Here is a 16860-nt window from a genome sequence, read left to right as displayed (position 1 = left end):
TGCGTGTATGGTTCCCATTTAATTAATTATTATTTATTTTACTTTTTATTTATTATTACTTCATGAGTATTTATAAGAAAGTTCCTCGTATGATACTGAAGCAGATATTCGTATAGCTGCGAACTTGCATAACTTGATTTCTTTTCTTCGCAGTCGGATATAAGGTGTCAAACCTAGCAGGGCTTTAAAAACAAGAAGGTCACAATCCCGGCAGGGCTAAGGTCATAAACTCGCATAGCAAAAACTTGCATCGAATTGATTTCCAATATACCGTACAATACCCCGTCTACAAGCATATAAAGTGCGTCTGATGAAAACTAAATTATTCCAGGCGCCATTATGGAGTTTGAACAAATAAATTACAGATTCAAGCATATAAAAACAAGTATTATTGTAAGACTAATCTATTGTATTGGTATATATACGCCTAATTAGTATTAGTTAAGCTTTCATAAAAAAAACCATTATATGCTTGTAGACGGGGTTTTACGGTATCTCTTTATATGATATCACTGATAGTTCATGTGTGGTAGTTTGTTTGAGTATAAGAGAGAAAATACAGGTAGTACTAGAGAGAATCCTTTTCCAGAATATGGTTCTAAAAAGAACCGAAAAGGTTATAATCAGCTTTGTTTGTTCTACAAAGAACCATTTTATGGGTTTAATAACCTGTTATGGTTATATACCGAGCCTTTCAAAATGTTTCTTTATAAAGGATCCATTTTAAAGGGTTCTCTACAAAACCTAAACCTAAACAACTTAAAAATAGTTCTTTGTAAAACCCAGAACCATTTGTCGGGAATGTCTCTGCTCCGTGCTGACAGAAAATATTCCAAACAGCACTTTACGTTCCCAGAAAGAAAATTATTTTCCGCTGCCCTGCATTTAACTATAGGCAGGATAGGCCTACATCAGGTCCGAACGCAAATTTGGTGTCATTATGGTCCATATTACTATGGCATTTAAAAAAGGACCACTGCCTCTTCTCCTCTCGCTTTCTTCTCTTTCTAGTCTGTCTGTCTCTCCCCCTCCCCAACTCTCACCTGTGCCATCTTTTGAATTATGTGGATATCTGAATTATATTGGACGTTGTATTTCCTTTACCCAGGGCAGCGGAAAATAATGTTCTTTCTGGGAACGTGAAGTGCTGTTTGGAATATTTTCTGCCAGCACGGAGCAGGAGCGCGAGTAAGAACGGGTGGGGTCCGGGGCCGAAGCCCCAGCGGGGGTCCAGGCAGGGGCCGGCCGTTGTACGAAACTACGAATTACAAGCAGGTTGCAAAAATTTATACCAAACATCTGAAAATTCAAATAAGAAAAAAAAAATCAGTCAATTTGAGAAAGTACTATACGGTGTAGTACAAAACGTCATTGATGTATGTTTAAGATCTTTACACCGAAACACTTTTGGATTTGTACACGAGAACATTTGCGAATTATGAATTATGGATAATCCTGATGAATTTATTTACGGAGTTTAGGTCTACTTTTTGAGAAAATAAGCGCCATATAAAAAGGCCCGATTTTCTCGTGTGGCATGCGACTGCCAACCATGTTTTGACCTCGTTTGTTCATGCGCACATAATCGTAAGTATCACTCAATTTTGTCATGTTTTCATTTCAAATTTGTAGAGATCACATTCACAAGTTCCAGCAAACATAATTTTCAACACTAAAATGGATAATATTGTACCGATTTTGCAGCACAATTTATATGCAAAGTTGAGACTATATAGCGGATTTAGTGGTATGAACCCTTGAAAAACATGATGACAGTTAGACTCTACCGTATTTACTTTCTTGGATCAAAGCGGTGTCGTCTGGTCTGGAGCTCTTGTTGACGCAGCAGCGTTAGAGACTACAGTGGATCGAGTCATACAAAATGTAAAATCAACAAATTAAAAGGCGTCTGTTTATTTTCATATTTTGTTTACAAATATTCCTCGCGTTCAATTTTTTTGATCAGCTATGAGCTGTCCTCAAAAGCTCTCAAAGTTCGCAGAAATATATTTTATAAGACGTGGTTTTCACACGGAAAATGGTATTAAATGATTAGGATATTAAAAATATTTTTACAGTCTTGTTTTGTTTTTGTTTTTGTTTTTTTCTGCGACTATGATTTTTTTTTTCTGGGAACGCCGGTACCACGATACCGTGGATACCTGACGTATGGTCACGGTGTATCCCGTTGTCAAAATACCACGTACTTAAGTACAGAAATAGCGCCCTCTGTTGGGTATAATTCGCTTAAATACGTATTTTTCAATGTAGTGAAGAAATATTTGAGGTAATATAACACTATGGAATATAAAAAACTAATATTTCTAGAAGTTTTATTTCAAGGTTTTAACATTAAGGTTAATTTAAAAAAATATTTTTTTACCGCATATTACTTCAAATATTTCATCACTGCATACATAGGGCGCTATAACTGTACTAAAGTACGTGGTATTTTAACAATGGGATACACCGTGACAATACGTATGCTGTAATACTGAATATCCATCCCAACACGGCATCTACCGTGCCAATACGGCCGTGTTGACACAATATATTACGTGCGCATATGTTTGTATCCGCTGAAAGGATCCCAGCCTTATTATACTTTTTCCAGTTTACCATTTTAACTAATAAACTGCAATATTCTTCTTAATATTAAAGATTTGTTTATATGATGAGTCTAGAGAGCAGTGAACGGCTCTTTTCAGAGTCACCAAACCTTTAAAATTAGCAGCTATGCGAAGTCTGCTTGTTTTCTGTAGACAAATGCACAACCTTTAAAAAATAGCAGATAGTCGGAATCTGCTTGTTCTTTGATGACAAGTGTCAGTCTTCAGTGAACGGCTCTTTCCAGAGTCATCAGTAGGGCAAGGGGCAACCCACGTGTCTCATTCATAGGAACTTTATCTTGAAGAAGTCAAAGCTACCCCTGACGTAAGCTTTACAGTTCTAAACTTGTCCGACGGCGAACCCGCTAAAACACACTAATTGTTAAATATTGGACAATAAGATGCTTTGAACACTTGTTACAAATCGCCATTTTTTCAAACTCGTTTATTCCGAAATGCACTTTACATTTTTCTTTACAATACGCCACTATGTGACTAACCCTTCAAAAGGGTCAGCAGTTCCGCTCTACTGCTGCATATTCGATTGGCATCATCGGCATAGCGTATCTGCCAAAAAACGTTTCAAAATGTAAAACGGGGCCAAAGTTTAAAAAATCTGTCCTGTGTGGCTTTTCATCCATTTTAAGCTTGGTCCCATTCAGTAAGGTAGTAATAACATGAAGAACGATTCCTAATTTCTACATGCAACAATTAGGTTTAAGACTGAATTAAAGTTTTAACTTCAACACTACATTATTTTATATAATATATGTAGCAGGTTGACAGACAGTCAATTTACTAAGTATATATAATACTCTACTACTCTTTATGAACACGCAATATAATAAAACATAAACCTTCAAATGTTATTGATAATACATAGCCTACGTCATAGTGTACCGCTTTCTTAAACCTACGAGTGGATATTCATACGTAGTGGTAGATAAAATGAATTAAAGTTTTAACTTCAACACTACACTATTTGTCGCTCACCTGGGACGTTTTCACTAGTCCGACTAGCGTCTTCAGCAGATGGTGATGCTGTATTGATATCTTGTCTACAATGGGGATATCTCTCACTGATGACGTCATATGATTGACAGAATGACGTCATAGGATGTTACGATTTAGCGCCCCCCCCGGGCATCAGCTAGTTATCCCAAATAGGATCTATTTCTAGTCCTTGGTCACGATTTAGTCTTGGGTTTTGAGTCCTTGTTTGTATGGCTTCAAGAACTCTCCGGGAAAATTCTTTTTGCTCCCGTTCAAGCACCTTGACGTTTTCCCAATCAATCTGGTGACCTTTAGATCTCACTACATGGTCTCTAACCGCTGATTTAGAGCTGCCAGCAGTGGACTTGTGTTCACTAAGCCTTTTCTCAAGCTTCCTGGCACAATCAGCACAGTCAAGTTGATACACAATCCCAGATTGTTTAACAGGTTCTGCCTTGTCTTTAGGGGCTACAAGCGCACTCCTCAGTGTATTTTGGGATTTGAAGGTAGTTGAAACTCCCGCAGTCCTGAACGCTCTGCGTAGCTTCTCTGAGAGACCTTCTATGTATGGTAGGGTGACAAATCCTTTGTTAGCTGTTTCTGTGTCTCGGTTCTGAGAAGAACTGTCTTTTTCTTTGGGCTGACCACGAAAGAAAGTCCAGTCTTGGTAGCCGCAGTTCTTTAACGCGTTCTTCACATGAGCTATTTACTCTGCTTTATCTGCCGGGTCTGTGACGACGGTTTCCGCACGGTGGAGTAGCGTTCTAACAACACTGAGCTTGTGCTCAAGTGGATGATGAGAGGAAAAGTTCAGATATTGTTCTGTGTGGGTAGATTTTCTATAAACCTTGACTTTAAGAGTTCCGTCTGGCTGGCGACAAACAAGTGTCAAGGAAAGGAAGTTTACCGTTTTCTTCTTCCTCACGCGTAAATTTGATGTTAGGATCAATGTTATTGATATGATCGGTAAATTCCTCGATATGCACAGTTTTTATGACCACGAAGGTATCATCCACACATCTTTTCCAAACACGCGGCGGTGGGGGGGCAGATGTTAATGCCTGACTTTCGAAATATTCCATATACTCATCAGCGGAAAGCGGACTGCAAGAACTTCCCATGGCACATCCATAGCGCTGAAGATAAAGGTCTCACGAAACACGCAATACGAGCTGTCAAGACAAAAGCTCAGACAGTCAAGCACTTGCTCAGGCTCAAGATTTTCAGCCTCAACTTTCTTCCAGCTGGTATCATTCCTTAAAAGTTCACCGACGACTTCAAGTGTCTTGTCAACAGGGATGGAAGTGAAAAGCGCTGACACATCAAATGATACAAGTGATTCATCCGATTCCAACTTCAAATCGCGAATATTTTCCACAAACGATTGAGTGTTGGTAATATGGTGATCAGCACCGGCATTCTGGATTTTAATTAAACCATAAAATTTCGGTACATCACACACGGTGGGATACAACTTCCAATAAGTTCTAGAGTCAATGGCACCTTTCTCCTTGAGATCTTTCAATAATTTGATGAGTTTGGTTTGATATTTCTGTGTAAGATCTTTCTTTAGCTTTTCATAAACATTCTCATCTTGCAGAAGAGCGTTAGCTTTCTCCTCATACACTGTTGCATCATTAACACAAGTGGCCCTGCCTTTGTCAACAGGCACAATAATAATAGCAGTGTCCTTTTTAAGCTTATCTAGAGCAAGTCTTTCGTCTTTTGTGATGTTACTAGTCGGGGGTTTAGTAGTCTTGATTGCATTAACTACACGACCACGAAGTTCGGCTGCTTTATCACCGGGTATATCCGTACACTCTGTTTCAGTAGAAGCCATGATGTCTTTAACTGGGAATTTATTGCTACTTACAGAGTAATTCAGTCCACGTTGCAACAGCGAAACTTCCGCTTCAGTCAGAGACCGCGAGGACAAATTCACTACCCACTTATCGCGAGCACCACCATCCGATTTATCACACTTTCTAGCCGAAATATCAGCTTTTTCCTTCTCCGGGATCCGATACCAAATGTTTATGCTTCCGAATTTGACGCGTTTTCACCTCCTCATGTTCGCGACCTTCGACCTGATTGATGAACTCGGTCACTTTCCTCCACGCTACTTCCGGTAATTCCCCGCGAAGTTTACCTTCAACAATACGATGTTTTTCCTTCAAAATATACAATGTAAAGTTGGTCTGACGAATACGCTCGTTAAGTAATGATCTTTGTGCCCGCTTAATGATATTATCTGCACGATATCCTTTCACTACAGATGATGGTAAACGTAGATATGTAGGTGTTACGTGGCTATTAATACAAGTCAGATTAAAACTCAGATGATTTCTAAATCGCGTTAATTTGAGTGATGTTTTCTCAAGTTCTCGTAGTAGACGAAGGCAATGACTGCCAATTTCGTGCAAAATATACGAGTGGACATTCATAAGTAGTGGTAGATAAAATGAATTAAAGTTTTAACTTCAACACTACACTATTTTTCGCTCACCTCACGTTTTTACTAGTCCGACTAACGTCTTCAGCAAAAATAATTTTCCCGGAGAGTTCTTGAAGCCATACAAATAAGGACTCAAAAACCAAGACTAAATCGTGACCAAAGACTAGAAATATATCATATTTGGGGTAACTTGCTGATGCCCTTGGGGTGGGGGGGCGCTACATCGTAACATCCTATGACGTCATTTTGTCAATCATATGACGTCATCAGTGAGAGATATCCCGATTGTAGACAAGATATCAACACATCATCACCATCTGCTGAAGACGCTAGTCGGACTAATGAAAACGTTCCAGGTGAGCGAAAAATCCATTGATCAATTAATTTATTTGCACTTTGTTCAATTATATTTTTCTTCTATCTATAAATATCATCCATTAAATACTTTTATTACTTTAATTTAATTTATTTATACTTCATATTTATTATTGATTTACTACTATTATTATTCTTATATCATTTTCAACTCTAGACATGATATATTGCGTGCTCCAGTTCTATATGTTCATGATTGAGTGAACGGGTGAATCTTTTTCTTCTGTTCATCATTGCTCTTTTTCATGCTCGCTTACTGCTTCGTGCATCATGCATCGATTATGACTCGTCGTCACAACGAATTCGCCCGGAACAAGGATCGAAAAGAAAGACATAGAGATAGATATGTTGCGGTCTTGTAAGACCGCGAAGTCCAGTCGTGACCTTGAAATGACCTCTGTTGACCTTGAAATGGCTTTGGTCAAAATTGTCTTTTTGTGAAAAAAATATAGGCACTAAGTTTAATGACAATATAATAAAAACAATTTGATCTTGACTTGACCTCTGATGACCTTAAAATGACCTCCATCGTGTTTTGAATCATATCAACACCACATAATACTAATTTCATTCAAATTGGATAAACTTTTAGAAAATTCCCCCAAAACAGACCCCTCCCCGTGTTTAAGCCAACCGTAGCCCTATGCACATGATGCCGTTGTTCTGATAATCACAGCACTTAATATGCAGCAAAAGGGAATTTCAAAGTTGTTTTCAGTAATAAGCTATGTTTGACCCCTACATGATCTTGAACTCAAAATCTGTTACAATATAGACACCAGCTAATGTCAATGCTTATGTGTCAGTCGCACCTCTGTATACCATGTAATCTGCAGGAAAAGAAGCATTTTGGAGCTCTTTGTTATGTACTGGAATTACACCCTTAATGACCTTTGACCTCAAATCTGTGCTTACCCTATGGGCTCCGGCTATAGCCAAATCTCAATCCCATAAGCAAAACACTTTGACAGCTGTTTAACATGTTTAAAACAATGAAAAGGTAAGGCGAAAAATGACGTTGCATGAACGTCTGTCCCCCGTCCAAAAATAAAATTCAACGGCAAATTTGCCGTAACACGACTCGATCTTGCCTAAAACGCCTCTTCGCAAGATGATTTTTGGACGGCATTTTCCACACACAAATGAATAGGTAATCTTCCCGTTCGAATCCGCGTCGGAAAAAAAAATCGAAATTTATTCACTTCTTCTGGTCTATACTAGGTCAAATTGTAATATAACCCCCAAAATAGATTTTATTACATGTCGGACTCTTCTTGCTCTATTAGGATACTTTGATTCGCTTTATAACAAGGCAAACACAACATTTTTCTGCATTGTCATTGTGGAACGTCATTTTTTGCTACCAACCGCAACGTAATCGCCTTACGGTAATTCCACAATTTACCAAGTCACAATAGATTTCACCCTCTAGAGGGCACACGAACCTATTTTTGACTAATGTAGTTTGCCGTTGGCGTTCCCGTATCACGTTTCACGTAAATTTCGCAATCTCTCTATTGTTATTAAAATGTTTTATACTGCTCATTTGGGACTGGTGAATGTTGCGTCAAAACACAGTAACAGCTGGTATTTAACATGACTTAAGTGCCATGGTTTAGGTAACTCTTATTAATTAATTTGCAGACACTACGCTACAATAGAGAAAATGAAACATCATGACACATGTTGCTGTGATGAACCAGAAGTCAACGAAAGAAATACGTTTATTTCACTTTATATTTACAAACAAATATTACGGTTTACAATAGGTATGTTTTTATTTGATTAATTAAAACATCTAATTGTACATATTTTGATGATCTATGTAACTTGCACAAAGAAATATTTAGCAATATTTAAACATTTATTCATTAGTATCTACACATATGGGTTATTGCTCTGGGTTTTACGTGAAACCCAGGGTACCAACAACCCATATGTGTTGATACCAATGTTTGTTCGATCTATCTAAATATTGAGCACTCTTTCAACTGTGCATTGAGCTAATATTGGATTAAAAACTGGTTATCAATAAATTTCTCAAAATCATGTTCTTGGCATAAGTGTTTCAAATTATTATCAGTTTGTAAAAATGGTCTTGATCTCAGCCGGTTTGTGCTTCTTGTTTTGTAACCGAGATGAACACCTGTTTGAACGCGCAACCCGCGGTACGTGCGTTCAAACAGGTGTTCATCTCGGTTACAAAACGAAGGAGCACAAACCGGCTGAGAACAAGACCAACGCTTGTACTCGTCACAGGAGGCTGCAGGGAGGTGGCAAACAAGAAATTTAATGCTCTCTAGATCTTGTGTATATTTTACTGTAGCATGCTTTTGATTTTGAGTACAACACCTTGCCGTAGCCTTATTATAATGATTTCTTACAAACAGAATCGATCATATTAATAGTTAGACTTTCATTCGTATGTTCAATATCCTTGTAAAATGGGCAAATTGTATGCATTTTCTACGTTGTCCGTGCAGTCATTACATACGTACAGAATCTTAAATACTGGCTAAATACATGACCTCGCTCCGTCACATGGGATCGGTTTTGAATAGATAGACGGGCGTCCGATCACGGCGTTTGGAAATCGCAACCTCTCTACCATTTGACTCATAACGTCACACCAAACACAAACACCGTTTTACATTTACAAAGGTTACCAGAAAACGTTAAAATGTCGACTCTAGCAAAAGTTATAAAACTTGTCACAATGTTTTTAAAAAGTTCATGAAGTTATTTGAAAGTTGACGACGTATTATTTATCATTTGGCAGGTAATGTTTAAAAATGGCATTTAGACAACCTTGTTTTAACATTTTTTTGGTGTTTTTTTAAACATTTTCCTAATCTTTTTTAGACTCGGCATTTATATCATTTAAAACATCACATTTTAAATGTACATACCAGCAAATGTAGAACGTTTTCGTAAGATTTTCAAATGGGCACATAACAGTTAAAAGAAAAAGTTTAAATGTGTCGTTATAAAGGTTATAAGACGTTTTAAGAACATTTGCAAAACATATTCAAATGTTGCCACAAAACGTTTGCAACTAATGTAATTTAAATGTTGCTGAAATGGTTTCCCTCAAATTGATTGGCAATGGTATTTTACAGTAACATGTTGTCAAGTTTTATTACGTTTTAATGATCTTATATAATCAACATTATAATGTTATTGTAACTGTTGTTCTTTTTTGTTACAATATTATAAAAGTATATATTACCGTATTGTAAACGTATGATCGTACTTGGATGAGTCACACCTCTTGGTGACAGTGTCTTGATGCATCTTACTCTTCCTGGCTAGCCCATTGGGTCTAGTTAAATTTTGTTTTCTAATGTATGTATTGTGAAATTTTACTTTGCTTTTTGATGTATTTCTTTCGTAACTTGTTTGGCTTTATTTATTTCTACAACATTACGCGTGATGTACATCGATTGCATACATTGAAAGCATACTATAATTTAACAATTGCATACATTGAAAGCATACTATAATTTAATATTATGAATATTTAATTTTGTTACAATTTATTTAACAATAGAGAGACTAAATATTGTCATATATTTAATTTACATAAATCTTAACCGTTGGTAAAATTATTGCTAATTGTTAACAAGATTGACTAAATTAGAAAGACTCCACGTTTGAAACATATAATTGTTTAATGTTTTGAGTGTTTAATATAATGGTACTATTATTATTATTATTATTATTATTATTATTATTATTAGTAGTAGTAGTAGTAGTAGTAGTAGTAGTAGTAGTAGTAGTAGTAGTAGTAGTAGTAGTAGTAGTAGTAGTAGTAGTAGTATAGTAGTATTAGTAATTAGTAGTAGTAGTAGTATTAGTAGTAGTAGTAGTAGTAGTAGTAGTAGTAGTAGTAGTAGTAGTAGTAGTGTTATTATTATTATTATTATTATTATTATTATTATTATTATTATTATTATTATTATTATTATTATTATTATTATTATTATTATTATTATTATTATTATTATTATTATTATTATTATTATTATTATTATTATTATTATTATTATTATTATTATTATTATTATTCAAAATAATAAGGCTATACCTCTGTATCTTTGAATCATTTTACTTACACCATTAAGTTATATGATTATCAAGGCACCATGTAAAATCCACGTGTAAAATGCCCAATATCATTTATATAGTACTCTTATATCCGTTTAAAATATATGATTATACAATTTTAGATATATATATATAGTAACAATTAAGTCATATATTTGTTTTTCTTCTAAAACTATGCATATTTAGGCGAAAGCGCGTGGTGCTGCAAGTATAATCGTCGTGTGCTTCACATATTGTCGTATCTCAAAAGGCTGCCTTGTGTGATTTTTATTATCATTGCTGTATTTCATATTGATATTTATATTTCAGCAAGCTTCTTTCTCTTATGAATGGACGTGGTATTATAATATTGTGATAATAACTCAAAGTTAATATAAAACGTTTATTTTACAGTGTATCTCATCACCATTAGATGACAATAATAAAAAAACAAATCACACAAGGCAGGCTTGTAAGATACGATAGTATGTGAGGCCGACGATGCAATGTGAAAATTGTACAATTTTAATACAAATTTATAATTTTAAGGCACTGATGCTAAATAATGACCACAATAAAATAATCTCAAAATAGCTATCATCGGTAAGGATGGTGGGGGGGGTCACTCATTACAAAGGGTGGCGGGGATGTGCAGTCAAATTTCCATCTTTCAACATTCTCTCACCCAATGACCTATTTGTTTGTTTTGGTGATCCCATTTAAAAAAAAAAAATTTCAAGTTCACAAAATATCATTATTTGTCTTTAAAAAAAATATATTGATGATTTTTTGGTTTTTGGTTTTGTCGACTTTTATATTTGACCCCTTCCTTAAGGTCTCCACACCCAATGACCGCTTTTTGGTTTAAAACCTTTCCCCCAAACAATCCTAGATTCGAACTGGTGTTCCACATTCTTTCCCCTTCCCATGTCGAGTGCCCCCCCAGGAATGGTATAATCGTCTAATACTTCAATTCTTCCAGCGTTTTGCATGTGATAAATGTTTACAAATCGTCGGGTGCATTACACAGTGACGGATGTTAAACACAATGTGTATTACATAGTGACGAATGTTGATCGCAAATTTATCAAAAACTGGGCATCGGGAAAACGTTGAGAAGGTAAATTGTATTGACCATAGATTATAAACTTGCCATTAATGTTCATGTGACTATTAAAAGTAAACCATTGAAAGATATTTCCAAAACGTTAAAATGTATTAAAATCGTACATTCCATAATGTAATTGATTGCCAAAGTTATCCGTCACTATGTCTTGCGCATTTTTTTTAAAACTCAACATCCGTCACTATGGATATTCTGTAAAGTGCAGATCCGTCACTATGTAATGCACCCGACGAAATAGGGGTATTTATTAATGTCACACTATACCAGTGATTTCTTAAAAACACTATTAAGCTTATATAATTACAATATATTTCACTGTTAACAAATTTCACAAGTTTACAAAGCTATAACCGTAAGTCTTATCAGTACCAGGGACTGCAAACGTTAACACATTTGATATGATCTTCAATAATGAATACCTGAGCGCAAGAAGACCGTAAGTCCACTTGGCCCCTCAACATGTATAGGCCTACATTAAAGTTACATATAGTTTCTTAGGGTTTTATAATGTTTAATACATGTTCCAGGGTAAAAACATCATGAAAGGTTGTGAAAGATTTATTTTGGCCCCTGAACATGTATAAAACATTACCAAACTATATGAAACTATACGCAACTTTAGTGTATACATGTTGAGGGGCCAAGTGGACGTACGGTCTTCTTGCGCTCAGGTCTTCAATATCTCTTTGTCAGTAGTATGTTTGCAGTAAGTTCATATAGGAAATAATTAAAACAAAGTATTGATTGATTGATTTTATATTATGGACATCAAAACATAGAGAATATCAATACCTAAAATTCGGCGAAACATGATTTTTAATAAACCATTCCTGAACAATTAGGAGATAATTAAATCTGGTCAACCAGAAAAACTCACTTTTGGTCAGATGGAATCACCGACGTTTCGGGCAAAACCTTTGGCCTTCAGTTGGGTGGATGATTTTGGGTCATCCGAGGTCAATCGATGAGGAAGTTGCTTTATGACCCGATCGATTGACCTCGGATGACCCTAAATCATCCACCCAGCTGAAGGCCAAAGGTTTAGGCCGAAACGTCGGTGATTCCATCTGACCAAAAGTGAGTTTTTTCTGGTTGACCAGATTTAATTATCTACTAATTTATCAAATCCCAGATGACTGAAAGTATACACAGTGTTATTCCTGAACAAGTTCAAGGATAAAATATTCAAAGAGCACTCTATTACACACGTACTTCAGGTTTTGGAAAAAATATCATCTATAACTTTGGTTACCTATAATTAGACGTGAGTCTAGTTTAACTTACATGTTGTTTGATGAGATCATTTATTATAAAACATCATGTACAACCAAATTTTAGGCTTAAACAATTAAATGTGATATCATGCTAATGCATACAGATGCTTTTTAGTCATTCTCAACTGTAATTTCCCCTCTTTTACAAAATGATTCACTTTTATATCATTTTTATAGCTATTTCGGATATAAAATGTATCTATTAATGACAAAATTGGTGGCGCTATTTAGTTACTGGACATTACTCTTTCAAGCTTTTAGTACAAATAATTTATTGTTTGATAGAATATGTTTATAAAATGTCCTTGTTGCTTGTTTCAGCTATTCCAGCTGTCTTAATGGAAGTATTAATCACCTACCCCTTGCAAATAAAGACATATGATTTAGGGTAAATAGCGCCATCTATAGTTTGCATTTATTAATAATGAAGCCAATTCTATATCAAACAACCGTACATAAACCGCATATAACATACCGTAAAACCTCGTCTACAAGCATATATAGTGTTTTTGAGGAAAGCTAGATTTATATGATACATGCGTAAATATGCCAATACAATAGATTGGTCTTACAATAATACTTGTTTGTATATGCATGGATCTGTAATTCATTTGCTCAAATTCCATAATAGCGCCTGGAATAATTTAGCTTTCATCAGAAGCACTCTATATGCTTGTAGACGAGGTTTTACGGTATATGACTTGAAAGATACAAAGTCATGTACAATTTTCTACAGAGTTCGACGATACTGAGTTGTGTTTACCTTGGTCGCTACTCGCGGTCAGCGAATCACTTTAAATACTGTATGTAATCGGTATATAGTTTGATCAGCTCGTTATAGGCGGGAAATGTTAGCCTTTTACCACTACGCCGAAAAAAATAGACCCACGTTAAGAGTGCTATTAGTTGACCTGTATGTTATTATTATTTTATGTGTTAAAGAAAGTAGACAAGGTAAAGGACATGGATCAATAGTTCGTGATGGTTCTGGCGAGATGTCACAAGAAAATTGTCAAAATAATATAGTTTGATATTAATCCGGGATGTTAAAAGGTTTATAGTAAAAGTTAATTTTTTATTTTATTTTATTTTGTTTTTGCCTTTGCAGTTCCTGGTACGAGGAAAGTAACATTGACCTACAAATGACTTTCAAACTTACACTGTACATAATTATTAAAACATGTATTACATATACATTTTATAATAGTTTATATATTTATATTTGTTGTGTGTAAATTTAACCTTTTACCATGCAGTTGTCTTCAATCCTAGTTTACTATTTGTACACGGCACGCGTGAGATCCGCTTCAATGCGCACTTTAGAGATGCGTATCAATGTGGCTTTTCTTGCGCTCGCAGACGACACCGCGGCATGAGAGCCCTACACGCACACGCACTCTAATTATTGAAGCGGATCACAGGAATGCACATTATTAAGCTTACCCGCAGAACTGTTATTTGTGAATCCCCGGTTATGAATTAATTAACTCTTTGCTGAAAAAAAAAACATCGTAAATATTTTCCCCGACAACTGCATGGTTTTGGTGAGACATTCAATAATAAATATTTTGCAAAACACATTGGGAATATACATTGAAATAATCACGTGTTTTTTTTCTTTTTTCTACAAGACTGTGCACTACTACTTTTTCTAATTGATATGCAGATTTAACATCGCTGTTTGGTCCATTTACACGTAGGATTTTCAGCATCTTTATCCACAAAAGAACAATGATGGCGCTAGTTATATTAGATAATAAATAAGAAGATGCATGATTGTATATCATGAAACAAATAAATATGAACCAGAATTATTATCATATTTTACTTTCATAATTGCTATGAAAGTATAAATCACCCTCAATGTTTACAAAATATGTAGTTTAAAAAAGTAAAGAGGCAAATAAAATGAACAAAATGTATTATACGTAGCTCCAAAATATTAATTTAGATGGAATTGATAACTTTTAATATTGTGAAATACTATTTTTTTTAAATTGATAACGTACATTAATACAACCAAACAGTGGTGTCAAATGATCGCAAATGGCAGCGCTACAGAATGGTTATGTTTTTTACAATTTTTTTTCTGGTTTAAAACGCGAAAACGGTTGTTAAAAGAACTTGAACTGGCCTTAAAAAAAGTTTTTGGCAAGAATTGGCTTTTCTCTCTCTCTCTTCCTTCTTCTAAGATACTTTTGATTTTCTCGACAAAATATAATATTCTGCTACATAAAAATGACTTAGTGTACTCGGCACAAAATACACTTCATAATTACAGCATGACAACAAGCAAAGCAATTTGTTAGCTGAAGACTTCCGTGGAAAAGGTGTATAATTGGTAGCAACATTCAGGTGTAAGAAACATAGTAGACCCTATCTTCGTTTTTGGGGTGTAAAGGATAAGACATTACCCTTTATTTCTTAAATAAAAGCCGCGACTCATAATCTTCACTCTTTGTGGGTGAACGTCTAAGTGACAACAGTTCATAGGTCATTTTCAATAATTTTTATGAAATGTGAATGTTCTTGACCTATATGAAAATGAAAATGAATAGATCAGACCTTTTATATTCATAAAACTTCTTCTGAACACTTAGTTATTTCTTCCACTGGAGTCATCAATTACAATTAAATTTATTGCACTAGCATTGACAACTCTGCGATCTCATGAGATAGGACCTTAAACCATGCATACTCAAACCAGTGATATTTTTCGTATTGCATAGCAAGCAGGGGATAACTAATAGCTAAATAAGTAGTGAACCGTCTTTCAAAGAGGTAAGTCGTGTTTATTTTGCTCTGAGCTTTGTTTGCTACGGAGTTCTATTTGAACTTGCCTTCAGTTTTTTACTTGAATTTTTTTAACTACAGTATGTGGTTTTCGTTATTTGCTTTTATATTTTAGTGTCTGTCCCTGAAGAAGAGCAGTTCATCTGCTCGAAACGTCGCTTGTATTTTTGTTAACTTTGTCTACCATCCCCGTGGTTTTGGATTTTTTCTAGTGCAGACGTAACAGTGTATGTACACCATTCTGGTTTACATACTGCATTAATTTTTTATCTTGTCTTTGTTCCCCACACCAAGTTGGTATACCTGGCTCGAATCTTTTTTGTTTTTATATATTCTAGGAATCCTCTTGTATCATCCTTTGATCCTTGGTGTGTTTTATACCGTGTCCGTTGGAGGCACCATTACCTACTTTGTAATAATTAAAAGTAAATGTAAAATTGTGTAGGCCTATATAATAAAAGTATACATACTGACCGGTATGTGTAACTCAACATAGCTGTTTAATCCTACTTCATGACCTGCAAACGGTATATTTGAGTGATGTGGAGAATAATATTGACTATTATCAGATGGGTAAAACCAGTAAATGCGTACCATTTAAAAAATTAGACTTTAGTCTAAGCTTCCAGAAAAGGAAGTTTTATAATTTATTATGTTAATATTATGCAAATTTGCTCATGCATAATTTATAAGTGCATCAATTTTGCATTTTAATCTTGTTTTAAATAAACCAATCTGTTCCTACGTAGAATTGCAGAAGGAAATAGTTGGTTTGGGGAAATTATGCAATTTTATTGTTATTTTGTTAGAGCAAATTATGGCCTAAAAATGCTATACAAAGGCCAGTTTCCAACAATCGAAAAATGTATTCATTAAAATTAAGGAATATTGCAAGAAGTTCTAGGGGTCATTTATGATTCACCAACAGAGATTAATGTCTATTGTTAAAAGTAGATTACCCAGGCAAATTCGCTACCGGTTGCTATGCAAATCAGGCCATGAATATGGCATGTTCATGGCATGAACAAGGCAAGAAATTCTGATTCTTTTGTTTTGTATATGGCATGAAAATTCTCTCTCAAGAATTCATGGGTGGTTAATTAGGAATTAAGAAATGTATGGGCATGGAAGTAGAGAAAATTTGACATT

At 35.1% G+C, this 16860-nt stretch overlaps 1 protein-coding gene across 1 annotated transcript; it reads right to left on the bottom strand.

The window, feature by feature from the left end:
• Positions 1-3759: 3759 nt before the first annotated feature.
• LOC140161872 (uncharacterized) lies at positions 3760-5442 on the bottom strand. The gene is made up of 2 exons (XM_072185168.1): positions 4669-5442; positions 3760-4242 (listed from the first exon to the last, which is right to left on the bottom strand). The coding sequence occupies exons 1-2, from the start codon at positions 5440-5442 to the stop codon at positions 3760-3762; spliced, it is 1257 nt and encodes a 418-aa protein (XP_072041269.1).
• Positions 5443-16860: the final 11418 nt, after the last annotated feature.

The sequence above is a fragment of the Amphiura filiformis genome, chromosome 10 (genome assembly GCF_039555335.1).
Source record: "Amphiura filiformis chromosome 10, Afil_fr2py, whole genome shotgun sequence".
NCBI classification, from domain to species: Eukaryota; Metazoa; Echinodermata; class Ophiuroidea; order Amphilepidida; family Amphiuridae; genus Amphiura; species Amphiura filiformis.
The sequence above is the reverse complement of the archived record's forward strand: the minus strand, read 5'-3'. Positions and strand labels throughout refer to the sequence as shown.